The 27656-nt window shown below is 39.9% G+C and overlaps 1 protein-coding gene across 1 annotated transcript in view; it reads left to right on the top strand.

Annotated features, from left to right (window-relative positions):
• Nucleotides 1–23450, top strand: part of LOC101839185 (28S ribosomal protein S28, mitochondrial) — a 114864-nt gene extending 91414 nt beyond the window's left edge. The window contains exon 3 of the mRNA XM_013110901.3: nt 23164–23450. Within this exon, the coding sequence (XP_012966355.1) occupies nt 23164–23332 (169 nt within the window). The 3' untranslated portion in view covers nt 23333–23450. The remainder of the gene's footprint in view (nt 1–23163) is intronic.
• The last annotated feature ends 4206 nt before the right edge of the window (nt 23451–27656 follow it).

Consider the following 27656-nt stretch of genomic DNA (forward strand, 5'->3'; position numbering starts at 1 on the left):
AAAATTGGAAATGTATAAATGGTGGTTTTCCTTTTATGCCTAGAATGTTGAGGAATCTAAATTGCAGACATGAAAAATGGTGTAATATCCCATGATGCAACATGTTTGAGGGCGTAACATGCTACTAGTGAAGCTGAGTTGCAGTCATTCCTTCCTTCACCCCTCCTAGCTCCTGTCACAGAGCATACTTTGTAGCAGTGTCATGGGCAAGCAGCTGCCTCCACAGTCACAGCCAGTGCTAAGATTTTTCTAGGCTTTTAGCACCCTTCTTTCATCTGTGAGAACAGGCAAGGCAGCTGCTCCATGAGTTGAGGTAGGTTGGCATGTATTGCTAAGGCAGCTGCCAGACTGACCGCACAGCTGGGGAAATAGCACTTGGTATCAATGAAACCTCACAGAAGTAGGAAAATGTTAACGGAGGGGGAGATCTTTACTCTTAGATCTTGGCCACTTGAAGTGAGGTAGCACTTTGATTCCTCCTTAAAATATGGGGAATTAATGGAAAGATACTGCAGTAGTTTTAACTGAGCACACTACTAGTTTTGTTTTAGAACCTTTTAGAATCTTCTTAAATGATTAGGACACACAGATACAGCTGTGGGTTATTTGATTCCAAAGTGGGCCACATTCTCAGTATTTTTTGTCTGTACAAAAAGTGAGTATTTCTTGTATTTGCCACAGTTACAATAGTCTAGTAGGTAATTCAAAAATATTGAATTTTGAAGGGGTACTGTTTTAAAAAGCAATCTCAAATCCAAAGTAATTAACTTTAAATAACAGAAGTGTACAAGCGTAAGATACCAGGCATCAGTTTTGATCCAGTCAAGAAAAACACTAATACTTTTGAGAAATGCCAGGTAAATAATTCACATTGACTCCATAATATCTGAGTTCAGACTTCAATGCTGGACTTATCAACTCAGTTAATAAAAAATTCATAAAAGAAACCAATGTTATGGAGCCCTGTGAATGTAACTGTGACCTGAAGTTGGGTCATTTATCCACAAATTAGGGGATAATGCCAAGATTTTAAGTTACCTTCATAGTCCCAAATTTTATACCCTTATTTAAACAGCCGGATTTTTACCTGAGGTTGCTATTCTTTTAGGCTAAAGGTGATTGGCAAACCTCAAGATTGTGTCTTGAGTTTTTATCTCCAGGAGCTTGTTTCTTCCAAATTCCATGCATGAAATGTAGCCTGCATTGGTAGCCGAGTCAGTACTTGCTCTCAAGGGTTGATCCCAAGTGCTATTCCACTAGCTTCCCAACCTACTGACTTGTCACTACTTTCTTCTTGGACCAAACTGCTGTCCCTGAAGCTCCTAAAAATATTCTTATTTTTAAATGAAATAAATTCTCTTTGACAAATTCTTACATATATAGAACACATTCTAACGATTTTCCTACTCTTCCTCTCACTCCTGTCACTCCCCCGTTCTTCTTACAAACCCCCTTCCCACATTCAGGTCTTCTTTTGTTTCATGATCCACCAAGTTTAACTAGGGCCATCTGTATAAGCATAGGTCTGGAACTGTCATTGGAGATTGATGTCATCAGTGGGTTCATAATTGAAGACAGTGACTCCTGCTTTCACACTATCTATCCACAGCCAACAGTTTAGCAAGGTGGGGTAGGACCCTAATGAATTCCACCTCTATCCATGACTAATCGACAAGGCCAGTCTGGTACAGACCAGGTACAGATAACCTCAGTTTCTGTGGGTTTAGATTGCATGGCTATGCATACCCAGAGGTTGATATTTTGTACCTCTTTTCTCTGTCTCCCAGTTCTTAGCATTCCTTCTGTCCCCTCTTCTAAAGTGTTCCACAAGCGTTAAAGTGTCTTGCTTAAGGCTGAACTCTTGTCCACCTCTTACTCTCAGTATCTTAAGCAGCTGTGGCATTCTACCTTACTGTCATTCACTACAAAAAGTCTTCTTTGATTAAAGATGAAACAGCTTTTGTCTATGGGTATAAAAATAGATATTTAGAAGGCAGTTTGACACTATGTCAATTAAATTTAACAACAGAAGTAAGTTGTTTAGTTCCCTAAGAGCCTATGATTTCTTCAACCATAGGTTTACAGTGCCAGGCATGGGTTCCCACCTTTGGAATGTGCTTCAAATCCAATCATAGAGCATTTAGTTACTTCTTTAATAGTTGTGTCACTATTGCACAAGTGGGCACATCTTGCCTGGAAGTTTAGTATTGAAGTTGATATTAAGTAAGACTGTTGATGTCTTTTTCCTCAGTCGTCTGCATAATACTTGCAACTCTATGAAAGCCAGCAGAAAGAATGCTTCCAATTCAGTTCTGGCTTGATTTCTCAGTGTCTTGTAACTAAGGCTTATTGATGTCTCAAGCAATAGGGCATTATCTAATTCTAGTGGGCAAACAAGAAGAATGGTATGGGTCTATATTGTTTGTGCAAGTGTGGGGTGTGGGGGCATCTCAGGTTCCCTGACCAGCAATTCATACAGAGTTATCCCACATCCTGTACTGAAATTTTACACTTAAATTTTATATTCTGGCATAGACTGATATCACTGACTTGTGAGATTGTGATAAGGGCAGTTATGTGTTTAAAAATTACAGTTTCCTCTCAGGTATTTTAATATAAATATGTAAACCAAAAATGGTATAAAAATCATTCTTGTGTAGTTGACTGCTTTTCCTTATGCGAGGAAAGTCTTTCAGCAATTCTTTCTAACTCAGAGGTACTACAGCTTAAGTATACTGTCAGTTCTTTTCTTCATTTCTTTTGTCCAGTACAAAACCCCTGCTTGTCCCTTTTTCTGAGAATAGGGGTAGAATTTCACCTACCATTGAAAATGTAGATGATTCTTTGTTTGGAAAAGTTGGCTTTGAACAAAAGTAGTCTAAATCTAAGTGAATTGCCACCTAGGTTGTGCATGTACCTAGGCCAGCAACCAGATACTGTGGGAAAGGCAGGGCCACCTTTGGAGATGGTAAGATTCTGCTGTGGAGTTGCTTTTGCTGTGCAGTGAAGGCAGGGCATCTTAGTCATTTGTCAGTTGCTCTTTCTGAATTTGTAGTGCATCCTATCCCGTAAGACCATGCCATGATCAAGATTTGTAGGAGAAACTTTAACTTAAAGGGGTTTGTTTTACTAATGAACACATTTTTAAAATGTTCAGTGAGTTCTAAAGACAATGCTGCCTGAAAAGTCCTTACATTGAAACCTGACATCTTCTTGCCAGCATGTTTTCCTTAGCATGCAGAGCATGGTCTAATCCCAGAGGTAAGGATTTAGAATGATCTGGGTTGGGGCTCCAAATTCAACCCTTATAAAAAAGTGTCAGCAATCTTTATTGACATAAACTTCCTGTTACATAGATTTTTTACGTTTATGTATTTAGTGTCTATGTGTCTATACGTGTCTATGTGTCTATGCGTGTATATGCATGCTATGGTGTACATGTGAAAGTAGGAGGATACCTCAAGAGTGTGTTCTCTTCTTCTACCATGTGGGTTCTGGGAATTGAACTTAGGTCATCACGCTTGTCAGCAAATGCTTTTAATCATTGATCTGTCTTGCCAATCCAACATATGTTTCTTAATAAGTTTATCTGGTATTCCAACATTAAGGAAATTGATGTAAGTACTAGGACAGCAAGAAGAATAATGATAGCACGTATAAAGACGAGAAGACTGAAAGGTCCACTCCTTAAAAGAAACTTGTATATTAGCATGTAATGGTGAATGTTCTTTTTATTTTACTGTTAGTTGATACAATACTTATATTTTTGTGTGGCAAAATGCAATGCTTCTGTCTTGTATACATTGTGTAGTGATGAAATCTGGCAAATTCGGGTAGCTATTACCTCAAATACTAGTCATATTTTTTGTGGTTAGAACATTGGAAATTCCCTCTTGTAGCTAATTTGAAATATACAATAAATTACTATCTGTAGTCTGTGTGGTAGTCATTGGTAACTTTGTACCCATTGGCCCAAATACCACTACCCCTTTCACACCTCTCCTGAGAAACATTCATTCTACCCTCAACTTGAGCTGTACTTTCTTAGATTCCACATATGCATAAGGTCATGTGGTGCTTGCTTTTCCGTGTCTAGCTTATATCCTTTAATAGTATACCTTCCAAGTTCATTTATGCTGTCACAGATAACAGGATTTCATCCTTTCTGATAACCGAATAGTATTCTATTTTGTATATGTACCTCATTTTCTTTATCCACTAATTTGTTGGTAGACATGTAGGATCAGTTCAACTTTTCTAGAAACTGTTGAAATCATACATAGGCAGCATAATGAAACTTTTTGACAGATTTACAATGAAATTGTTCACTTATCTACAAATTGTCTTATATCACAAGGTGCTTAACTTCTCTAAGTAGATGCATTTGGCAGTATCATTGGGCATGTGTGTGTGTGTGTGTGTGTTTCTTATGCTTGCACATTCACTACCAAAACTGGCACCACAGGTATTCCTTGATTTTGGCAGTCATTATCTACTTTTCTTGACTCAGTAACTTAGGAAAGGAGTACGGACTAGGTTTATAAAGAACAGTTTTTAAATCTAATTTTCTAGTTGTGTGGCTTTGGGGAGTATTTTTCCTTTTGCAGTATGGTAATACCTGTTAAATTGTGTGAGAGTAAATGAAATAACACATAAAGGGCAATATATGCTGTGTGACACATGGTAAGAGTTAATAGTAGGAATGCGTCTCACTACTGAGCAATATGTCCTCTGTGCTACATCTATTCTAATTATACCAGTAGAAGTCTGCACATCCTTTAGAAGTTGCATTTGGTTGCAGGTATTCTACCTATAATTTCCTTTATGAGCATTATATTTAGTTGTGTACTAGTGGACTCAATAATAAGCCATGTGCATTAATATCTAGAAAAGTACCTACACTATAGTATGATATGTAAGCTGCTTTGTACAGTAAGAGGTCCACATCACAAGAGTACTTACTATCACTTGCATTGGTTCTTTGTAAATATTTATTTGGTAGTATTAGCTTATGTTACCCTGTCAAAGAAAAACTAAATATTCTGTACTATCTTTACTTTAAAGAATATAATCTCTTATATTCCTTTTATTTTGTATCTGCCAGTAGCAGATACTTTTTAAAATGCCAGTTATACACATTGTAGTTATTGATAATACTAACTAAAATCAGTATTAATATTCTAAATTTTAAAAAAACTTAAAATTCACATGGCCTGTTCCTTTTTTCCAGGCTGTAAAAATCAATATGAATCATCTTGAACTACAGCTTCAGTATATTTTGTGAACTGTAATTGTCTATGTTATAAACAACTCACCTTATCTACTCTTTAAAGTGATAAACCTAAGAGATTCTCTGTCACAGTCCCTTACTTACTTTTCAAGACTTGGGGAAATTTTGTGTGTCTGAGGAGAAATGAGTTATTTTTTATTTCTTTAATAATAATAAATTTAATTTTTATATATATTATAAGAGTCAATAATGAGGTTTTTTTCTACCTAGTTATAGAACTAAGACCATATTTATTATAAAGAAGTGTTATCATGCAACCATGAAGTAATTCTATTGTTTTTTCCTAAGCCAGTATAGATTATCTTTAAAGGTGAGTTGTTCTCATAAAGAATTTTTTGTCATCTACTGTTTTGATATATTGGGCTGTATGGTGAACATTTTCTTTTTTTATTCCTTTTTTATTCAGTCGGCCTGGGGGTGCCTAGTTATATCATCAGTCATTTGTCTTTTGTGTCTCAAGTTATGTTACTTTAAACTGAGTGATTAATGAGTAAATATAACAGAAAAGTTTGTCTTGGTCCAAAATGCCAAAATGGAACTTGATTATGAAATATTAGCTCACATTGTAAATATTCTACAGGGAAACATACAATTGCAGGTGTTTTATTGATGTTTGTTTTGGTTTTTTATTCTTGAGAGTATATTACCATTTTTTACTGTTTTATTTGGATCGCCACTCAATAGATATAAATGAAATTCTCTAAAATTCTCAGAATTAAATAGCTTCTTTTGTTACTATGTTTTAGATATCTTTATCTTTAAAGTCAGCACTCTGTAGTTGAACTCGAGTGTAAAAGTTCATGTGAAGTCAGAAAGCAATCATCTCCATGTTTCTGAGTTTGGCCTTAGAGGCAGTGGGTGGCAGATGGAGTTGACTGTGGTGTTAAATGAACACACAAACAAAAGCGAAGAGGAAGGGAATGAAAGACTATTTCCTTACCAAGCAGTCACACAATTTATTGTCTGGAAAATAAAAAAAGGAAGAGAAAAGAAAAAGGCCAGTTCTCTGTACTGTGCCACTCACAGATGTTCCCCTTGGCAGCCATGCCGTCCTAGTCAGCATCGGGTTTTGCAGGCGTAGTATGTGAGGCTTCTTTGTTAGAAACAAGTGTGGCCTGTGGTGGGAACGGCTGCAGTGATGGGAGAGTATCGTAGGGTACTGTTGGATTACTGTGACTTTCAATAGAGACAGTACATTAAAGTAGCTTTGTGAGCGATGGGTTGTTTCAGCCAAGCCTGGCTAATAACACCCTCATCTTGGCAAACTGTTAAAAAGGTAGAGTTGGCATGGGTTACAGCCATGGAACCCATCCTGTGCCTGGACATCAGAAGTACTTTTGTAAGCATGGGTTTTTAACAACCTATTGATATAATAAATTCAACAAAAGGGTTCGTGACTGTAAGGTTAAAACTGTAACTGCTTTATTAATAGAAATGCTTCTTTTTTGATAATTACTTGTGTCTCTGGAGTTGTCACAGAGTGCTGCTTTCAGTTGAACTGTTCCTTCTTAGCCTCTTGTTCATTTTATGATGAGCTTTGGTTACAAAATGAAAAATGCATGAGTTACAAGTTTTATGTTTTGGAGCTTCCTTATTTGCATGTACAGTGTTTTCTGTTCAAATATGAGCTTGTGAAACATGCAGACCACATGCATATCCTTAGTCACTAAGAGCAAAGGAAAGTATTCCTTCATTATCCCTGTCTTTCTTGTGGTTCTCTTGAAGCAGAATGCTTGATTACCAGATGGTAACCTATGTGTTAACTACAGTTTAAGGTTAATGTATAAAGTTTCAGGATTGATAATTAAATGTTTTTAAGTTATCCCCCTTTTGAGTTACATGCATTATTGAATAAATTTTTATGGCCATTTAATTACTTACATAAAATTCAAACAGGAAGAGACAAGAGACTATAAAAAGTAATAGAGACTGGGAACTTCAAGATCACCTCTAATTAGATAGGTTTGTTGGATTTATGAAGAGAATTTAAGACTTGTAAGAGTCATAGATACAAGTCAACCCTTTAACGGGGTGGGGGGTGAGATTTAGAGGAACCAACCATAATAATAGTGAGAAGTTACAACCAAATTATAAGGCTCCTCCTATTTTCACATCTAAACACTCTCTTATATAGCTTTTATAATTCCATCAAATCAAAACAGCATTCACTTACTGAGCTCCTTCCCCATTGAAGAATTCACCAAATGTTACCACAGAGAGACCTACATTCCAGTTAGTAAACAAGGAATGTACTCATTAAACCTTGTTGCTAACAAAAGATTTAAATAGCAGTTCAAGACAATAATGGGAGCCTATCTCAGAGGAGTCCTCCTTTAATGGCTAAATGGGCTGTGCAAACAATAATTATTCCTGCACTCAGTATGTGGAGAACTTCTTGTCTTCAGACCAGGGAAGGCAGAACATGACTTGTTCTCACAGAGGTTGGCTTGTGAGTGGCTCTGAGTTTTCTTCGTTTCACTGGTGAGTGAAAAACATTTATAAAACAGCATCAATATCAGCTCCTCTTCCTAGAGTTCCTGAATTTCTATCCTGAGGGACCATTTACACATCTGCCTACCTCTAGAATGGCTTGCTTTGAATCACGTGTTTTATTTTGAAAGTTCCTTATGTGTGTTTGCAGTGTTCTGTTCAAGTACTGCTTTCCACAGTTGTTTGCCCATGGATGCTAGACTCCTGTTTTGTTGTCACCTGAGCTTTGGGGTGGAGACAGAGAGTCATTCTGTAGGTTAGGCGGGCCTAGAGCTTAGAATGTAGCCCAGGGAAACTCAAATGCTCTGTGATACTCCCACCTCAGCCTTTCCTGGACTGGATTACAGGCATGAACTGCCATGCCCAGCTATTTATTTTGGTTGTTGTGTTTTGTTTTTTGATAGACTCTTGCTATGTAGCCTGAAACTTCAAGGCTTAAGTGGCCTATTTAGTGAGTTTCAAGCCATCCAAGGGTACACAACAAGAGAAACCCTGGGCCATTGGCCAAACAGTTTATAATTGATATAAACCTCTCTGTGTTTATTTGGGACTAAACGGCTGTGGGTCTGAGAGAGACAGAAATTTCCATCAGCATTTTTTACTAACTGCCGTCTAGTCCCATCAGGAGACAACCTTCCTTCCATGTAGCCTAGCAGCCTATTAAAGGTTGTGGTCAGGCCTCCTCTACTTGTGACACTAAGTAGGTAGTACCACACCAGAATCATTTTTGTTGTTGAGTTATTACCTTTCTTCCTGGACTCTCCTTGATGTACAGTTACTCCTGTAATGTCTCCAGCATCCTATGAGGTAGGGGCTGTGGTTCCCATCTTATAGTGAAGATAGTGGAGGCAAATACTGTGCCCAGGGTTACATGATGATCATAGAGTTAGTTTCTTATGTAAAAGGGTCGTATTCACTCTGGTGTTATTTCTAGTCAGTAAATCAATAACCTGGCTGCCTTACCTATTCCTGCCAAGGCTGAAAAACATATTTTATCCCTGGAACCAAGATGGAGGAAGGAGAGAACCAGCTCCCATAGGTTATACTCTGCATCCTAAATACATTAAATTAATAAATGGGAAGAAAAAGTTAGTTTCTTATTAAAAAGTCTAACTTTTGGTGGCAAAGAAAAAATTAAGTCACTCTTCCTTTTTTTTAACTTTAAAAGCGTAAAAGCATACCAAATATGCTTCATTTCGAATTTTATGATTTGAAGTTGCTTTATAGGTAATAAAAGGCTGAATATAATATCATTGTCTAACCGTAAGAAAACTGTCAGCCTATTTCCATTAAAATAAAACAAAACCCTCTTGTTTATTATTTTAAATCATAAATATGTGCCTTGTTGCTTTTGTTCAGAGTCTAGGGAGTGTAGTTGTCATTGAGTGTGGTTGTCATTTTGATCTTTGCTTCAAAGGACACTTGACTCCTGACAGTAGTATAAGCTCTTAGCACTTAGGAGGAAGTTACCCTGGAAATAGCAGTCTACCCAGAAATACCTTTTTCTGTCAGATCAGAAGCAAAAGTAACTAACCTGCTGAGTGTAAATGTCCTAGACACTCTGTAATCACACCCATTCCTCAGTCCTCAAGGAAATTCTGGCACTATACTGAATTGCACATATCAATTCCTAAGCTGTTCCTCAGGCTTTTAGATACTGGAAGTCAAAATGAGGCATCCAGAGGACAGGTGGTGGAATGCACACCTAACCAATGACCCAAGGATCCACACACAAACACCCTTTGTAGAATAAGTTGCAGTTGTTTGGTGTAGCATTTGAGAATGGCTACTTTCTGTAATCTACAAATACTAGTTGGATACCTACTGTGATAGTGCTGTACAGTACAATAGAAATTCAGAAGTACCACTGGGCCATGAACTTAGTAGAGTAGCATAGGTGGCAGGAAAAGTAGGTATGTTTGACCTCTTCAGGTCTCTTCACCAGTTACATACCAAAGGAGGGTGGTATACCTAGAGTACCTACTTAGAGAAGCACTCAACAGAGTCGTATCCCAGCCACTGTTTTCTGTTTCTCTATTTCCAATAAAGAGCAAGGGCTGGAGTAATGGGGATGTCCTTCTGTATGCTGTGAATGTTTCTCTTATTGGTTAATGAATAAAGCTGTTTCAGCCAGTGGACAGGCAGGGTGGAGCCAGGAGGAAGTGTAGGCGGGGCAACCAGACTAGGAGAACACTGTGAAGAAGAGCAGAGAGTGGGTCTCGAGAGAGCCACCATGTAGTTGATGAGAAAGCAAGAGGCTTGGGCATTCTCCGGTAAGCCAAAACACGAGGAGATATGTAGATTAATAGATATGGGTTAATAATTAAGAGAGAGCTAGCCAATAAGAAACCTAAGCCATAGGCCAAATAGTTTATAATTAACATAAGCCTCTGTGTGTTTATTTGGGACTAAACAGCTGCTGGACAGAGCGGGACAGAAACCTCTGTCCACATTGGAGTGTTTCACAGAGTTGGGAATACAGAAAGGGGCAAAGGTGTCATCACCAGCTCCTGTCAAAGCCTAATATTAGCCTTTGTGTGTGTATGTTGTGGAGGGAGGGAGGGAGAAAAAAACATGTGCATGTGTGATAATCAAAGGAGGATGTCAGATGGCCTACTCTGTCACTTTCTCCCTTGTTCCCTTAAGACAGCCTTTCACTGAACCTAGAGCTAGGTTAGCAGTCAACAGGGCCCAGCAATCCTCCTGTCTCTGTCTCACTCCCTATATGCTAGACCAGCAGCGTGTGTGGTCATGCTCATCTTTTTGCATTTATGCTGGGAGTTTGACCTCAAGTTCTCATGCTTGCACAGCAATCACTTTTGTACACTGAGTCATCTCCCCAGCTTCCCAAAATAATCTTTCTTAAATGAAACTTAACATTACCCTGGTGAGTGTGTGATAGGACACTTCTGCCCCTCTGCTCCCCTGCTCCCCTGTCCTGCCTGTTTCTTGTTGGTACCCAGCTCATGCAGAGAGACAGAAACATGGAGCCAAAGAAGCAAAACTAACAATGAGTATAATTTAGAAATGTAATATTTTAAACCCTCTGAACAGTGTAACTTAAAACCACAAGTGTGTATATATAGCTATTGTTAAGACATAATTGCGACACGCTTCAGACGCCATACCAACCTGTGCCATGAGTAAAACTCTCTTTTTCTTTAGCTTTTCCTCTTCTTGCACCACACCAGTACTTAAATGCATATTAAAATGTTTTCTTAATAAACTCCAACAGTCCTCCATTTAAATTTCTTTTTAAATGTGCAGAGCTGTGTAGGAATCTGGAGATCATGTTCTACCGTGAAAGAGTGTAACAATGACTTGCATGGTAGAAAGAACTCACTCCTGAAAGTTGTCCTCTGACTCCCACATATGCACATGCACACATGCAAGAAATAAACAGATGGAAAAGAAAAATGTAAGTGTCCTCCAGGATGTTTTAGGGATGTGATAATCAAGAGAATATGTGTGCTAGAAAGTGCTGGTTCTAGAGCACTGTGCTAGTGGCTTCAGAAGTCTCATTTCTCATGGGCCTGAAGACAGCCTCAGCTGAAGTAAACCTTCGGTCCAACGAATAGGATTCAGCCTTTTGTTTAGACGAACGTAAATATTAGTCTCTTCCGTTTTCATAATGGAAAAACAGTTTTGCACCTCACATCTGATATTTAAAACATTCATTTCTCATGCTGGCCTACATAAGCTGCATGCTGCATGCACTTGTTAGGAAAATTAAAGTGTGAATTAAGCGACTCCGCCCTGAGTCACTTAGAGTTCAGTTGCAACACTCAGACTGTATACCATATGAACCAGTGCCCTGAACAGGAACTGTCAAGGGAACCAGGCCACTTGGGGGAGCTTTTCAGTGTGCATAAACTCCACCTGCACCCTGTCAGTTTTGATAGTGCCAGTCTCAGTTGGACCCCAGTCATCAGTGTTTGGTCTCACTATCCAAGACTGATTGTGTGTCCAGACTATCTCAGACTTTCTATTGGCATATACCACCATGTCCAGGTGATGGTTTTTTAAAAAGAAAACAATTGTAAAGCTTGCACAGATTACTGTGCTTCTTGACTCTGGCTCCTGTGCAGCCACACCTCTCTCTGGGCTTCAGAGTAATCTGAACTGTTATTTCTATCCGTCAGCCCTAGATTCTTGAACTCAGAGCCTTCCCATGCCTTTTGCTCTCTGTCATTTAATAGTTTTTAAGATTGTTACTGTACTTGTCCATTGGTGCCATAGTCTGGTATCTTTAATAAGCCACATTTGAAATTATCAGTTGTTCAGACCTTCACTTTATGTTTTAATTTCAAAGCTTTAAAGTGCCTTATGCTTTATATATCAGTATTAATGCAATGAATTGTTTTGTTTTGTTTTGTTTGAGACAGGGTTTCTCTGTGTAGTCCTGGCTGTTCTGGAACTCACTCTGTAGCCTACTTCTATCTCCCAAGTGCTGGTATTAAAGGCATGCACCACCACTGCCTGGCTTGTACAATGAGTTTTATAGTAGCTAATTGTGGTTTTGTATTTGTGAGGTGATGTATACTCTTCATACTTTAAGCCTTATTGCATCCTTTCAAGGTATTGTACAATACCTGTACTTTCCAATTAATAGTGAAGAAAGTTAACACAACCCTCTTGCTCTTTACTGACAAACTATCTCTGCCAATAAATGGATCTTTTTCTTCTCTCATGGAATGAAAATTGACTTACTTTTTAAAAAGGTCTTCTTGTTTGCATAAGTGCCAAATTTGGCCCCAAGATTAGTCATTTACATTTTTGGAACCATGAACCTTTTGTTTATTTAGATTTTTTTAACTTCCTTGATGTATATACTTTTATATTTTGATCAGCAACATTTTTTTAGAATTTTTTTCCTTGAAAAAAATAGACTTTCTGTGATTTGTTAGGTGATAAGATTTTCCCTTATTTCTTGGTGTATCTTATTTGGTAACTACAGAAAGTATTCTGCCTTGTTTGAAGCCATACACAATTCCATTTGCACATTTCAAAGAATAAGTTTAAATCAGAAATAAAACTATTTGTCATGACCCAAAATATTAACCAGACATGGTTTAAAAGACCTTGATTTTAGGGGAAAAATCAAGATCATACATTGTTGTTAAGATTGCAGGAAAATAAGAATCATTTTCCAAGTGATTCTTGGAAAAAAGTGTCCTTTTCTCATTGCCATGAGTACTGCAGGTTTCCAATGTCCTCATTGTGCATTGGTGATCTTGGCGTATTCTATATAGCACTCTGAGGAAGTGAGTTTACCGGGTCCCTGTAGGCCCTGGGCGAAGAGTTACTTACGAGAGTGTAGTAGACCCCAAAGCAGCCCCACTGGAGGATAGCTTCCCTATAGCTACATAACGGGGTTTGGGTGGTGCTGGCAGCTTTTAGCTACATAACAGTTTTTTGTTGTTGTTTTTCAAGACATGGTTTCTCTGTAACTTTGGAGGCTGTCCTGGCACTCGCTCTGTACACCAGGCTGGCCTGGAACTCACAGAGATCTGGAACTCATAGAGATCTGCCTGCCTTTGTCTCCCAAGTGCACTACCACTGCTTAAATTGGTAATTATTAGGTTTTTTTGTCCAGAAGACCTTTGGTAGTAATTCAGATAGAAATGTTTATTGAAATATATTATATTTTCATCTACATCTTCTAATGACCTGGAATAATAAATTAGTTCTTAATATTTATGCTGTATTTAAATTTAAATAAGAGATACTGTCAAGAAGTAAATCTAATGAACACCCCCCTTAATTTTGTTAACTATATGTTTAATTGTACAGTACAGGTGATACAATGGTGAGAACAATACCTCAAAAAAAAAAGAAAGGGTATATTCAAAATATCAGGACCCAGTTAGGGAATATGAAGTGTGGCATGCTTATGACTGGATGGAGAACAGAACACTCAGATGAGAGCCTGGATAGGCATCTTAGAGAAGGAAGCATAGACGACATAAGCCAAAGAAGCATGAGTTAACAGGACTCTTAAAGGTAATGTGAGGTAATCCACAGTGAAGCTTTTGTTAACTGTTCATAGACACACCAATATTCTATGCAGCTAATGATAAAAAGCTTAAAGTTTTACACTTAAATATATCAGCTTAACACTTAATACCACTTTACACTTCATTGGCTTCCCAAAAACAAGAAAGTAGAACTCCAGAAAGTCATAGGTCTTTTATTACTGCTTTCTTAATAATAAAAAAACTAATGGTCAAAAAAATTCTTCTAAGGAGCAATGTACTGCATTCTCACATGTACACAGATGTAGACAGATGTGGTCACATCCCCACTCCCTTATGTATACACAGAAACATGCATACACACACACTCACACACACACACACACACATTCATAAATGGGTTCTCACACGCATACACAGACATGGCCGCATTCCTCCATGTTCACTCAGTATATTAGTTATTTTTCTATTGCTATGATAAGATACTGTAACCAGAAGCAGCTTAGAGGAGAAAGGGGTTTACTTTAGCTTAGGGTTCCAGAGAAGACCCAGCCTATTATGGCAGGGAAGGAAGGCATGGCAGCAGGAGCATGAGGCCAGCCTGGTGGTCAGGAAGCCTTCCACCCACATAGCACGTATAGGAGGGAGGGAGGGAGGGAGGGAGGGAGGGAGGGAGGGAGGGAGGGAGGGAGGGAGGGAGGGAGAGAGGGAGGGAGGGAGAGAGGGAGGGAGGGAGGGAGGGAGGGAGGGAGGGAGGACACTAACTTGCAGTTTTACATAAAGATCAACATGATTGAGAATTCAAACAAATTGTTATTAACTAAACCATTGGAAACATTTTAATTTTTTTCCTGAGGCAAAAGAGATTTTACTCCAATAGTCTTATAACATAAAGGAATTGAGATATGGTGACAAATGTTCTGAAAGATTTTGACTTGTTAAACTGAAAACTTACATGTTAATGATTTCCAAATAGTTATTTTTAAAGCCTCTGAGAATTGTGACTGCAGGGACACAATTGGACTAGCAAAGTCAGAACTCCTCATGGTATTGCCTTTGGATACTGAGGTTCGGTCCAAGCCTTGTGTCTGCCAGCTTTGTATCATCTGATGTATTTATATCAAAGAATTAGTCGGAGGATCCTATCTTAAGCCCATGAGAACCACCAGTAGCAGGCACTTGGTAAAGAATGCCCAAACCTCTCCAGAGGAAAACCATAAATCATGTTCTTAATGTAGCAGTGCAGAACCCGGTGTAGCTGCCCCTTTCCCCACAGACACACTGTGTGCGGCGTAAGAAGTGCAGGAAGCCAGTAGCAAGACAAGGCTGAGCCTGGATTTGTGTAGAATGGAGTTGGAGATCAATCAGAAGGAGCACTTGAAGTTAAAAGAAAGTAACTGGAAAACGAGGCCATTTCATTGTTAGTGTTCCTACTGAAGTTTCCCTTTAAGTCAGTGTTCGTGATTTTAATACCAAATAGACATTTTCTGTTAGACTAGTATCTGGAGGCCTTTTCTTAATTGAAAAATTAAGCAATGTAGTGTCTTAATAATTTAACTCATTATTTGTTAACACATGGAAGTGACTGTTTCTAATGGAGAACAAATGGGGTTAATAGTAGCAGCCTGAGCGATGGTCTGTGCCCTCCAGAACTTGCATATGGAATCTTTAACTCGCCTCTGACTGTGTTCTTAGGTAAAAGAAGTGATGGCATTAAGTAATGTTGTAAGGCTAGAGCCGCTTTCAGTGTGTTTCATGCCTTTATGGTTTTTTTTGGGGGGGGGAACAGTTTGAGACAAGTTCTTTTTTTTTTTTTTTTCCTTTTTTCTTTTTGGTTTTTCAACATAGGGTTTCTCTGTATTGTTTTGGAGGCTGTCCTGGAACTCAGCTCTGTAGACCAGGCTGGCCTCGAACTCACAGAGATCTGCCTGCCTCTGCCTCCCAAGGGCTGGGATTAAAGGCGTTCGCCACCAGTACCTGGCTCCATTTTTTTTATTACATTTTTTTTTTAGAAAAGAGCTTGCTTCACATGTCAATCCCTGTTCCCTCTCCCTGCCCTCCTCCCACACACCCCCGCCATCCCCCCCAGCCTCCAACCCTATGCCCACTTCCTTCCACATAGGGGATATCTAGAGTCTGTCATTTCACTCAGGGTAGGGTCCAGGCACTCCCCCAAGAGTCCAGACCAAGAGAGCATCCCTCTTTGTGTTATGGACACACGCCAGCCCATTCTTTGCCCATTTGCTCATTGCTTCTCTCTCTCTCTCTGTCACTGGGTTCCATGGGTTCAGTTCAGTGTTTAACTGTGGGTGTTTGCCTCTGCGTCCATCAGTCACTGGATGAAGGTTCTAGGATGCCATATAAGATAGACGTCAAGTTCATTATCAGGAATGGGCATCTAAGGTAGTGAGACAAGTTCTTCAAGTAACTAAGTCTGGCCTTCAACTCTTGATCTTCCATCTACCTCTTAGCTGAGTGTTGGCATGCTCTACTGCTCAGCTTTATGTATTTTGAATAAACAAAAAGCAATTCTAAAATTCTAAACTTTTCCTGGTAATTTTAGAACCCCTGAGCTTTTTGTTATAAATGTTTACAGCTGTGGTCCCACCCAGCTGTTAAAATGTTGCCATCTACTTGTCCTTTCTTTGGTTCATTGTGTTGATTATCCTCCTCCTGTTGTTTTATTTGCAAATATATTGATGCAGGTCTAATTTTTAGTATCCAAGGATAATTAAACAAAAAACGTCTTGTTTGTAGTATGGCCTCTGTCTTATTCCCATTTGAAAATAAAGCTGTAGTGGAGGCTAACTGTGCCATTTATAAACTGAGCATTGGCCCCAGCAGCCTGTTAGTGAAATGTTGGATTGCCTGAGATTTGTTTTAACTTTATTTTTTCAGTAATCAAATTCATGTCCTGATGCCTGCTAATCAAGGGCTATACCACGATCTGCACCAAAGACCAGCTTTTGGGCTTTGTTAAGCACATTCAAGTAAACCAACAAACATTAGCATCACAAGTTGAAATCAGACCTGTATTTATTACCTAAGAAAGACATACTTAAAGCTTATGAGTTCTTTGAGGACTTCTGTGTCATCTGTGAACCAGCCTGGAAATGTAGCAGGATTGTGTTTGTGAGGATTTGTCATAAAATAGTCATTGAAAGCATCAGAGAAATTCAGAAACTGACTAAGTAAAAGATAATAAAATGCCAATTTGGCAAGAAGATGAGAGAGAGGTTTGAGTCTAAAATCATAGGGAACTAGTTAATTAGATTAGAAGGTAAATCTACAACTGACAGCTAATTTGAAAGAATACTAAATAAAAGTTCTTGGGAAAACAAACGATGAACCTATGGAATTAATACCCCACTCCACAAGAATTTCTGTCATGATGTAAGCAGTAATGGTGGTCAGAGGTTGGAAAAGCTGTGCCGGCCCAGCCCTCCGGTCTTCTCAAACTACTGTTGCAAAGCATCCCAGAGTAGATCAGCCTCTGTGCCCCTTTCCTTGACAGTCTGTGCTTGTCTCTGCTCTGTGGTGGAAGCTGCTGGGGATGCAAGCTGTTCAGTGTGCGCTTCCTTGAGGTAACTTGGTGTTGTTCATTGTTATTTGGCTTCATCCTCAAACTCCAGCATTCATGTTGAAAGAAATTTTTATACTTTTATGCTATTTTTTTCCTTTAAAAAAGCATTTGTGTTTCTTGAGAACCAAGCTAAAGCCCTAACTCAGACTTCAGAGGAGCACTGGAAAGTTGGGCACCACTCCTAAGTCATCTGGCTCCAGAGGACAGTGACTGGAGGCTTTACATCATGTGTTATTGTGCTTAGGTCAAGTCATTGGATAAAGCACATGTGTCTGGGAAGAGTTTACTGGCATATTCATTTTAAATCTCATTATGGGGGACAATATAAAGCTTAAATAAGACAGCTAAGTAGTATAAGTGGTTATCTAAAACCATGGCACTGAAGCCTCACCTCAAATTATATTGGAGTTCTCAGAAATGCATATTAGTTGACTTCTTTCTCTTTAATAACATATTCTAAAGTTTAAAGGTCCCTGCTCTTTGTATGGCTTTGGATCCTAGCGATTATGTGGATCTGTTCATGTGCTATGATTCCCAGAATGGACAGAGTGCATGGGAGAGGCTGCTGCCCTCCATCTGACACGGGGCTTTGATGAAGGAACTCCTCTTAGTGACACTTCTACCTTACATAGTGCTCTTACCACTTACAGAAGATACCCGTTACACTTAAAGGCTCTTCATGGTCTCAGTAAAGTTGTGTCTGCTGCCCTTGTTTTAGCAGCCCTTTGGGTTTGTGGAGGATGCACTGGTCAGCACTTGACTATACACAACAAAGGTTAGGTTTTCTCAGGAGATTGTCAAAAATCACCGTGGAACTTTTCGAAAAGCACATTGCCAATTCCCACCTCAAATTTGCCAGACCTCTCTCAGATTTTGTCTGTGAACTTATATGTTCCACAAGCCCCAGTGCTTCCAAAACATTGGGTGCAGTGTGAAAAGCACCATTCGAGAGAGTGCAGGAAGAGGAAGCATTCGTCAGGCATTGTGAGGGCCGCTTGACCAAACTCAACCCCTGCTCTTGAAGGAGGCAATAGCTAACAGGGAGGATAACATCCATATAGAAATAACTATAATACACAGTGAAAATAAAGAACTTCCTTCATTGTAAAAACAGCTCGTTCCAGAAAGTGGAAGTCAGAGATATTTTAGAGGTTTTGTGTTTTGTTTAATGCATAGAATATATTATTATATAATTTTCTTTTAATATTTGTGTCATTAGAGCTCTCAGAGTTTATTTCCTGATACATGGTCTCATGTAGTTCAGGCTGGTCTTAAACTTAAGATCCACTGCTCCACCTCCCCAGTCCTGGACTACAGGTGTACGTCACCACACCTGGCTCATTATCAGATGATTGACATTCAGCATACATAAAAGTCTCTAGTCTGCTTCACTTTCCTTCACTAGCTCACTAGAATAATTTATAGAATTTATATAACTCATTGAGACAAAAGCAAAATTGTTCATATTTTTAAAACTTACTGCATCTCAAACAGTGGTAGAGTCTTGCTCTCTGTAGATATTCAGCCCTCCAGGAGCTTCTGTGTGAATTTTCTGCTAGGGATTGTCAACTTAAACAACATAGAACCACATACGTGGAGAGCTGATTGTGGGCCTCCTCTTGTTCAGCTGCCTCCTCAGTGTTAGTGTGGCCAGAGCTTTCTTCTCAGATCTGTATGTGACACACTCTTATTTTTCCAATAGAAACTAAAATCACTGTCCCTACTACCATCATGCTTAGTTTATGGCTCACCAGTGAGTAATACTCTTAAAAATAAGTAAAAAGAGATGAATAGGGAAAGGAAAAAATATATTCTCTTTTTCTCTCTCTCCTCACAATGTAGGTTTGGCTGGCCCTAAACTAACAGATACACCTGACTCTGTCTCCTGAGTGCCAGGATTCAGGCACTCCTATACCTGGCTTAGTTTCTTGAGGCAAGTTCTCACTATGTAGACTTGGCTGGTCTGGAACTTGTTACGTACTCTAGACTGCTAGACTGGCCTCACACTCAAAACTGTACCACCACATGCAGCCCCTGTGCTGATACATGTGATACTTTATTGTATTATATCATGTCATCCAGTTCAATCTGCAGCAAATCTTCAAAATAATAGCAACCTCTGTGACATAAGTGTGGGAACTGTGGGTCAGAGAAAGCAGCTTACTTAGCGGAGCTCCGGCCTGCACCCATGTCTGTGACTGCAGAGCCCTCTCTTCATGAGAATTCTAACAGTGAACTCTGTTCTGAGAAGGAAATGAGAAGGAGCTACATTTGGTATGTTTCACCTGGATACTAAAGAATCAGTATGGGTTAGGAAAAAAGGACCAAGCAGTGCTAAGGACCCATAAGGTGTAGAATACACCTGAGACCCAAACTCCAGGAAGATCATGGCAGGCCTCATGTCTAGACACCTGATACCTGGGGGGCTAAGCCAAAGAAATATGTGTTGAAAAAAATAAACAAAACAGGTAACTAGTTGGATGTTATAGGCAAGAGGCAAAGAGGGGTCTGAATGAACAAAAGCTGATTGAACACGTCACTGATAGTGTGTCAGAAAACAGTCCAAGAATGTAGTCCTGTAGAGGGAATTCTGAGTGCCTGTGAGAAAACAAGACAAGAGTCTTGTACCTCTGTTTCTTCAAAAACACAGAATTGTTCTTGGAATGTGTTTTCATGCTCCTCCCGGGGTAGCTGATAGGATTGAGTTGACTTCAGTTGGTGTTATTCATGGAAAAACCTGTGATTGAACATCTAACTCTTCTGAGTCTTCTTAGCCCTCGGAGTATTGTCTGGTGCCTCATCTTAAGGCTGGCTCTTGCACGATCATGCCACCAACTAGAGCTGTAAACAACAGTGCAGTGAGAACAAATGGATTCACCAGAACACAAGTTGCACTTCTGTATAGACATGAAGTGTTCACTCTGCCGTGCTAACCTTAGTTCCCAGTGACTAACCCATATGCAGCATGTGCTGTAATTGTTGTTTGCCGATCTAAAGCTGTGCCGTAATAGTCTTGATACCTAATTAATTTGTTTAAACAAAACCAGACTATAATCTTATGTCTTGCACATGAGGGTGATGGATGGCTAGAAAATATGACTGACTTCATTGTTTCTAAGTTTTATCAAAACCATTCACTTCTGTTATCAGAAAGAAAAAAAGTAACTTCAGAAAAACTAAATAGCTTCAGTGTTTGTTTACTTGGTAGGCCATTCATAACTCTTCAGCATGTAAACAGACACTGGGGAGACTAGACATATGGTTTACCAAAATTATTTTCCATTGAGTGTCCTGAAAACAACTTTTAAATTTCCTGTTTATGTAAAATAAATTAAGTTAAATTAAATAATAAACATGGTATGGTACACGGTAGTAGCGAGCACTTGCCTAGCATGCATGAGGTCCTGAGTTTGATTCCCAGCACTGCATAAGTAAGTGAGTAAATAAATAAATAACTTTGTGGTATTGAAGTATGTCATTCTTTAGAGACATCTAGTTTCCAAAGCTGGAGAGACAGCTCAACTGAAGAGTGTGTGCTGCTCTTGCAGAGGACCTAAGACTGACTCCCACATTGGGCAGCTCACAACTGCCTGTAAGTCCAGCTCCAGGGGACCTGATGCCTCTGGTCTCTGAAGCAACTTCACACTCCTGTACATACTCACACACAGACAGACACACGTACACAAATCAAAATAATAAATCTGTAAAAACGTTGTCTGGAACCTCACATATCACCAATAAAAACAGAAAAAATAACAGTTAAAGGAAAAAGGCAGATGACTATTGGTTTTCATTTGATCACATAACATAATTCAGTACTGTATTGACTAATTTGTTAATATGTACCTGGTTTGACATTTTTTTCTTACTTCACCAATGTTCTTAATTGACAAAAATTAAATGGCTATTTTTGGGTTGGATGGTTTTTGTTTTGTTTTTCCAGTGTGGTGTTTGCTCTTCTTAGTGTTTGTTGTCTGAGTAAAGGTCTGCTTTTTTTAGCCTAAGCTGCTCTGGAACTCACAATGTAGCCCTTGCTGTTTTTGAACTCTCAGTAATCCTGATTACTGACATGAAGGCATGTGCTGCTCCCACTTTACTATTTAAAATTGTGTATTTGATAGATACAGTATGATGCTTGGAGTAATTTCATGTGGAGTGCCTAAATCAGGCTCATTCATATATGCTCATAGACTTACACATCCTATGGTATTAACATTAAAAACCTACTCTCAGCTGTCTTCATGCACATTAAACATTACTAGTGTGGTCACTGTGCTCTTTTGAACTTATTCCTGCTGTGTAACTGCAACGTTGTTCTTTGACTAACAGCTCCCCAAACCCCATAGGCACCCAGCCTCTGGTAACCACCATCCTCTTGCCACTTCTATGAGTTCAGCCTTTTCCAGTTTACATGTAAATGAGATTATACAATCCCTTCGTGCCTGGCTTATTCCATGTCACATGATGTCTTTCAGGTTCATCCAACTGTTTTTATGTCTTAGTACTGGTACAGTCTGTCCCAGATGTCAAATACTTTGCACTTGGAATTTTATCCATGTCATTTTGTAAAATTTTATTTTCTTTGAAGCATTTAGTTTTAGGAGGAAAAAATATGTATCTGAGTTTTTCCTTCTTGACACTTTGACTTTAAAATAAAGTTTTAAGAACTGACTTGCTTGAATTTCATTATTGAGTACATATTTTATTACAGTATAAAATATTTGATTAGCAAAGTATGGTGGTACACATCAGTAATCTCAGCACTTGGAAGTGATGGCAAGTCAGTAATATCAGGACCAACTTTGACTATGTGATACCCTGTCTCAGAAGAGCAGTAAATGAATACATAGAGAGCTGGGGAGATGACTCGGTCAGTAAAGTGTCTTCCATCATAAAACTGAGTGTGGCAGCACTGATTGGAGGGGAACTGGACAAATGGAGCCCTAAAACTCATTTTCCACCCACACATTAACCTATTGATGCGCCTCGGGTTCAGTAAGGGACCCTATCCTCAGAAAGAAAGGTGGAGAATAACTGAGGAAAGACACCTGACATTGACCTCTGGCCTCTGTAGACAGTGTACATAAATACCTGCACACATGCATACATATTGTCAATTCCACAGGTTTCAGAAGAAAGACCACCTATCCAAATCATACCCAAATTAATTACAGCAAGCTTTATTTTATTTGGGTAACAGGCTGTCTCACCCGAAAGGCAGGGCTCAGGAGATCAGCATTGGACATGGGTGAGATAAGGGTTTTTATAGCTCAGGAGAAAGGTGTTTCCAAATGGGCAATTTGGCAGGCAAATTGGGGTTACAGAAGTAGAACATAGGCATAACAAGTAGGTCATAACAACCTCCTGAAGCAAAGACATAGTTGCAAGGTGGTCATAACAACAGGTGATCATTATAACCTGTTGTAGCAAAGGCATCATTGCTGTTTCCTGGAACAGTCAGTATAGAACCACCTGTAGTTAAGGTTACAGGTGGGGCATAGCCCAATCTTTGAGAAATAGATTTAATCATGAACAGGATTGAATCTAGTTTCTCTTTTTCTATAAACTGGTCTTCAAGCCTAATATGGAAGCAGTCTAGTTTATCGGTATACCCACATTAACATGCCCATATACCACACATTCATACACACCCTAAATAAATAAGGAGAGTAAAAATTCAGATACACCTGAACATCAAATAAAGCTATTTCTCACCAGTGTGAACTTTCTAAATTTGAGCCAATGAAAATTAGAATTTGCATTTGATTTTCAGTCTGTTCATGTGTGACCTACAGAATTAATAGAATATTTTTCTCACTATTTAGGAAGTACCAGAGGGGCACCAGGGTTCGGCTGCGGCTCCTGGATCTTGAGCTAACATCTAGGTTCCTGGGCGCAACCACAGATACAACTGTACTGGAGGCCGATGCAGTTCTCTTAGGACTCCAAGAGAGCAGAGACTCAAAATCGAAAGAGGAACAACTCAACAAGTAAATGAACTGTTCTTGGCCCAGTCAAAACAGGCTCTGATTTGAGCCCGGATAGCTGTCAAGAATGCAATTAGAAAACTGTGAATATGTGACTGAATAAAGTTGTAATAAATGAAAACTCATCATGGCTTGTCCCCGTTACAGTTATTTTTGCCTGCATCCGCCTTGTTTTCTACCTATTTTTTGTTACATTGGGGGTAATGCAAGCAATCCTGAGATTCTCTAATTCAGTCAGTGCTTTGAGTACTGTCTGCACAGATGGGGTGATTCTAACCAACAGTAAACAAGTAATACAAAATGGCTTGCCTTGGTGTGGAAAGTAGACAGTAAATAAGAAAATTGTATTGAGAAAAACAAAGCAAGGATGGGTTACAAGGTTCCAAATGACTGGTTAGAATTTAGGTATGGTCAGCACAAAGTCACAAGAACAGTCACTCAGGAAGGATTTAATGAGGAAAATGAAGCCACGGAGTCTCTGGGAGAGCATATTCCCCCAGAGGTGGTGGCTAGTGTTAAAGTCCCTGAGACAGGCCTGGGCCCAGCCAGTTCAGAACCAGGAAGAAGCCATCACAGCTGATGGAGAGGTGATTGCAGAGAAACAAAGGAGAGCGCATGCGTCCTTCAGCATTCACTAGCTGTGATCAAGAGGGAGGCTCACTGGAGGGTTCTTGGAAGCAGTGGGATTATGATCTGCCCATTCCTTTGACTGGACCCCTTGAGTAGATTGGCTGAGCAGTCTAAACATGAACAAGAGTTGCCATAGAGACATACCAGGAGATTAGCGGTCATCCAGGTGAGAGACCAGGGAGAGTAGTGGGGACAGGTGGAGGGAAACGTTGGAATCTGGGCACATTTTAAAGACAGAGCCCACATTGTTTCCTACACAGTGAATTATGGGTTATGAGAGAAGGAGTGGTGTGTGACATCCAGTCGTAACTTTTGCAATGAACCCTCCTCTAATTGAGCTAGGGAGGAACAGGTTTGAGAAGACTGTCCAGAACTCAGTTTCGAACATATTGAGATCCTTATTGGACATTTAAGTGGAGATGTCCTGGTAGCCGTTAATAGTGGGTCTGGAGCTCATGAGATGAAAGATGAAAACTTGCAAGGTACAGGTATTCTATCCTGTAAGAAAAAAAAAGAAGCAGGGGGTTGGGGAACATGATAGCATGTCTTTAATCCCAGCATTCAGAAGGCAGAGTTGGGTGAATAGATGTGAGTTGAAACTAGCCTGGTCTACATAGGAAGTTACAGGCCAGCCACAGCTCACAGTGAGACCCTGCCTCAAAAAATGAGGGTGTATACATTTTCTTTGGTAGTTTTGTGTGTGATAATATCAAGTCCTAAAGTTCAGGAATGTCATTCAGTGTAGAGCATTTGTCAAGAAAACAAAAGTATCTTGTCTGCTGTCCCACTAGGGGCCAAGCTGATTGGTCTAATGGGCCTAAATAGTTTCACACAAGTGTTGTTTTACAAGGGGAGCCAGATGGGTGGATCTAGTGTGTTAGTCAGAATGTCATACATGCCCTCTAACAAGGTAAACTTGGAATAGACTATCTCCGTGACAGCTGACTTTGTGCAAGAAAACAATATAGGTTTCTCTGACCCAGTCCAAGAAATTGCATAGCTTCACACCTTCCTGGGTGGTTGTAAAAAGTGGGGATGCCATCTCACTATGAAGGGAACAGCAATAATAACTTCACCTTACATGGAGATGACTCACATGGAGATGAGAGACAGGGCCGCTGTAAAGAATGGCCTCTGCCTCTATGGGTAGGCATGCCCTTATCTCCTCCCTTAAGGGTTAATCCGATGGGGCAGGCTGACTACCTGCTAGGTGACTACCCCTAGCATGGTTCACCATAAGAGGATGTCCCTCTAGTGTTGTTCCTTTGGTGTGGCCGGGTCAGATCGTCTTTCTGAGGCCCGTGTCTTTTTCTTTCGGATGCTGGCCAGAGCTGAAGTATGCTTTGAAACTTCTTAACTAAGGCTTTGGGCTTCCTTGTTTTTTCTGAAGCTCTCCTCCAGGCTCCCTGCCCCAGGTGGCTGACCTCCATACCTCCTTATCTTAAGCAGCAGCATGGCTTTTGTTCTCTGTTCTCTTCCTCCCCTGAGAGACTTAACAGCTTGCCTGCCCTGGGATTTTCCTTCCAGGCTCTAATAAATTGTCCTCAAACCTCCATTTGACTTCATTCTCTTCTTAAATGCTTCTGTCCATGATACTAAGAACCCCAAAAGGGGACCCCAATTTCCCAGGCATCACTGATGGCTGTGCTGGGACTCCTCAAGATTGCTAGTGGCTCTTCTCCACTGCTGTTTAATTGTGTAGTTGGCAGAACAAGCACACCATCCTCAAGTGCCTACATGGCATTATCTCCATCTTGAGAAAGTCTACCACCAAGATCATACCCTTCAGACAAACTCTCAAATACAAAAGTCAGCTCTCCTGTCCTTCCTGCTCCCTTACATACTTTCCAGCAATCTCTGAGATTGCAGCCTGTTGGCCCTACTTATTGTCCCGTTCATGTTCTCTCTGCTCTCCCTCTCCAGTTTCCAAGTCGGGTGTGTCATTACAATCGCTCCCCCCTTGCATTGCATTCCAGCACCAGAAACAAGTCACCATTGCAGGAGAAAACCTCTGTGGCAAGGATGGAATGTGCAGAAAGTAAAAGCAAATTCGTGTGTGTGAGAGCACTAAAATGGTGTCTCACTGTGCTCCAGGGACTGGGATCCAGCACGCATTGTTTAAGTAGTCCTCTTACTTGTGGAGTAGACTCCAGAAAAAAAAAAAGATGATACAGGTCCTGCAGCAAGACTTTATGAGCCTTTCCTCAAAAGCATACCACCAGATCTTTCCCATCTCTTAGTATTCCAGAATAAAGACCAGTTGTTAACCTGAACTTGGCTTCCTAGGTGAATTGAGTTGAACAGTGCCCCTTCCCCAGTCCATGTCCACCTGCAACCTGTGAATGAGATTTTATTGGGTATAGGGATGTATTAGCTATTTTTCTTGTTGCTGTGACAAAATACTAAACAAAATCAACTTAAGGGAGTGGCTCACAAGTGTGAGAATACAGTGTAATGTGTAGGGGGAGCATGGCTGTAAGAGCAGCTGTAGCTGTGGTAAGAGAGGGAGGCAGCTGGTCGTGTTGCATGCACAGTCAGGAGCAAAGAACGATGCTGCTGCCTGTCTCACGTTCTTCCCCATCTGGACCTCCTACCCAAGGGCTGCTGCTGCCCATATTCAGGGGGAGGTGGGTGTGACCTCCTCAGGCAGACCTCTTTGGAATGACCCCCAAAGATTCATCCAGAGGTCAATTGTCCAGAGTGAGTCACTTTGAAGTGATTACAAATCCAATCAAGTTGAATATCAACATTAACCATCATCATTTTGGGCAAGCATGCATTCTAATCTAGCTTAAGCAAAAGAAGATTTCTCAATGGAAACTTATAATTTTGTTCACCCTCAACAAGTTTTATTTTGCTGGGTTTTGTTTTTCTCCAGTAAAATGTCCTGTCACATATTGCCCAAAAAAAAATTAGCCATTATACATCCTTTGACACTAGACCGGCCATGTCACTTACTGTTTTTAATAGGAATAGCTTTGGCATAGACAGATCTAAAACATGTTTTGACTTTGGCTCTGCTCTGCACAAACCCTCAGACTAGAGTCAAAGCCAGTGGAACCACAGCCTGAAACTGAACCACCCCAATCTGCAGACCAATGGGTTCAATGCTTATTGTCCTAAACCTCTGACATTTTGATGGTGGTTTATGAAGCAGGAAGAGCCAAACTGACTGATACATAAACTAATCCCCAGGGGTAGCATTAACTCCAAAATTTAATGTTGAACAGGATATGAATGATGTTGAAGATAAGAAAAATAGTGTGTTGCAGTACCAAAACATTTGGCCAACTGTCTGCCACCTGCAGTAGCTTGAAGGACAGAAAGCTTAAACTCTTTCTTTTGTAAGTTACCTTGGCCATGGTGTTCTTGCACAGCTACAGAAAAGTAACTAATGCAATGCAATTTCAAGAAATAGACGAACTCAGAAAAAACTATTGGGATCTAGTACCCACATAAGAAGCTGAACATCCACCACACACCTGTAATCCCAGCTCTAAAGGAGGTAGAAATGGTAGGTCTTGCTAGCTTCCAGCCTAGCTGAGAGAACACATGATCAGGGTCAGGGAGAGACTCTCCCTCAAAGGAACAGACTGAAAGTGACAGAGGAGGACACACATTGCTCTCTTCAGGTGTCTGTCAGTGCACACTGGCACATATACCCATGAATTCATGTTCAAATGCACCATACACTCACATGT

The sequence above is a fragment of the Mesocricetus auratus genome, unplaced genomic scaffold (genome assembly GCF_017639785.1).
Source record: "Mesocricetus auratus isolate SY011 unplaced genomic scaffold, BCM_Maur_2.0 Super-Scaffold_6730, whole genome shotgun sequence".
Classification (NCBI taxonomy): Eukaryota; Metazoa; Chordata; class Mammalia; order Rodentia; family Cricetidae; genus Mesocricetus; species Mesocricetus auratus.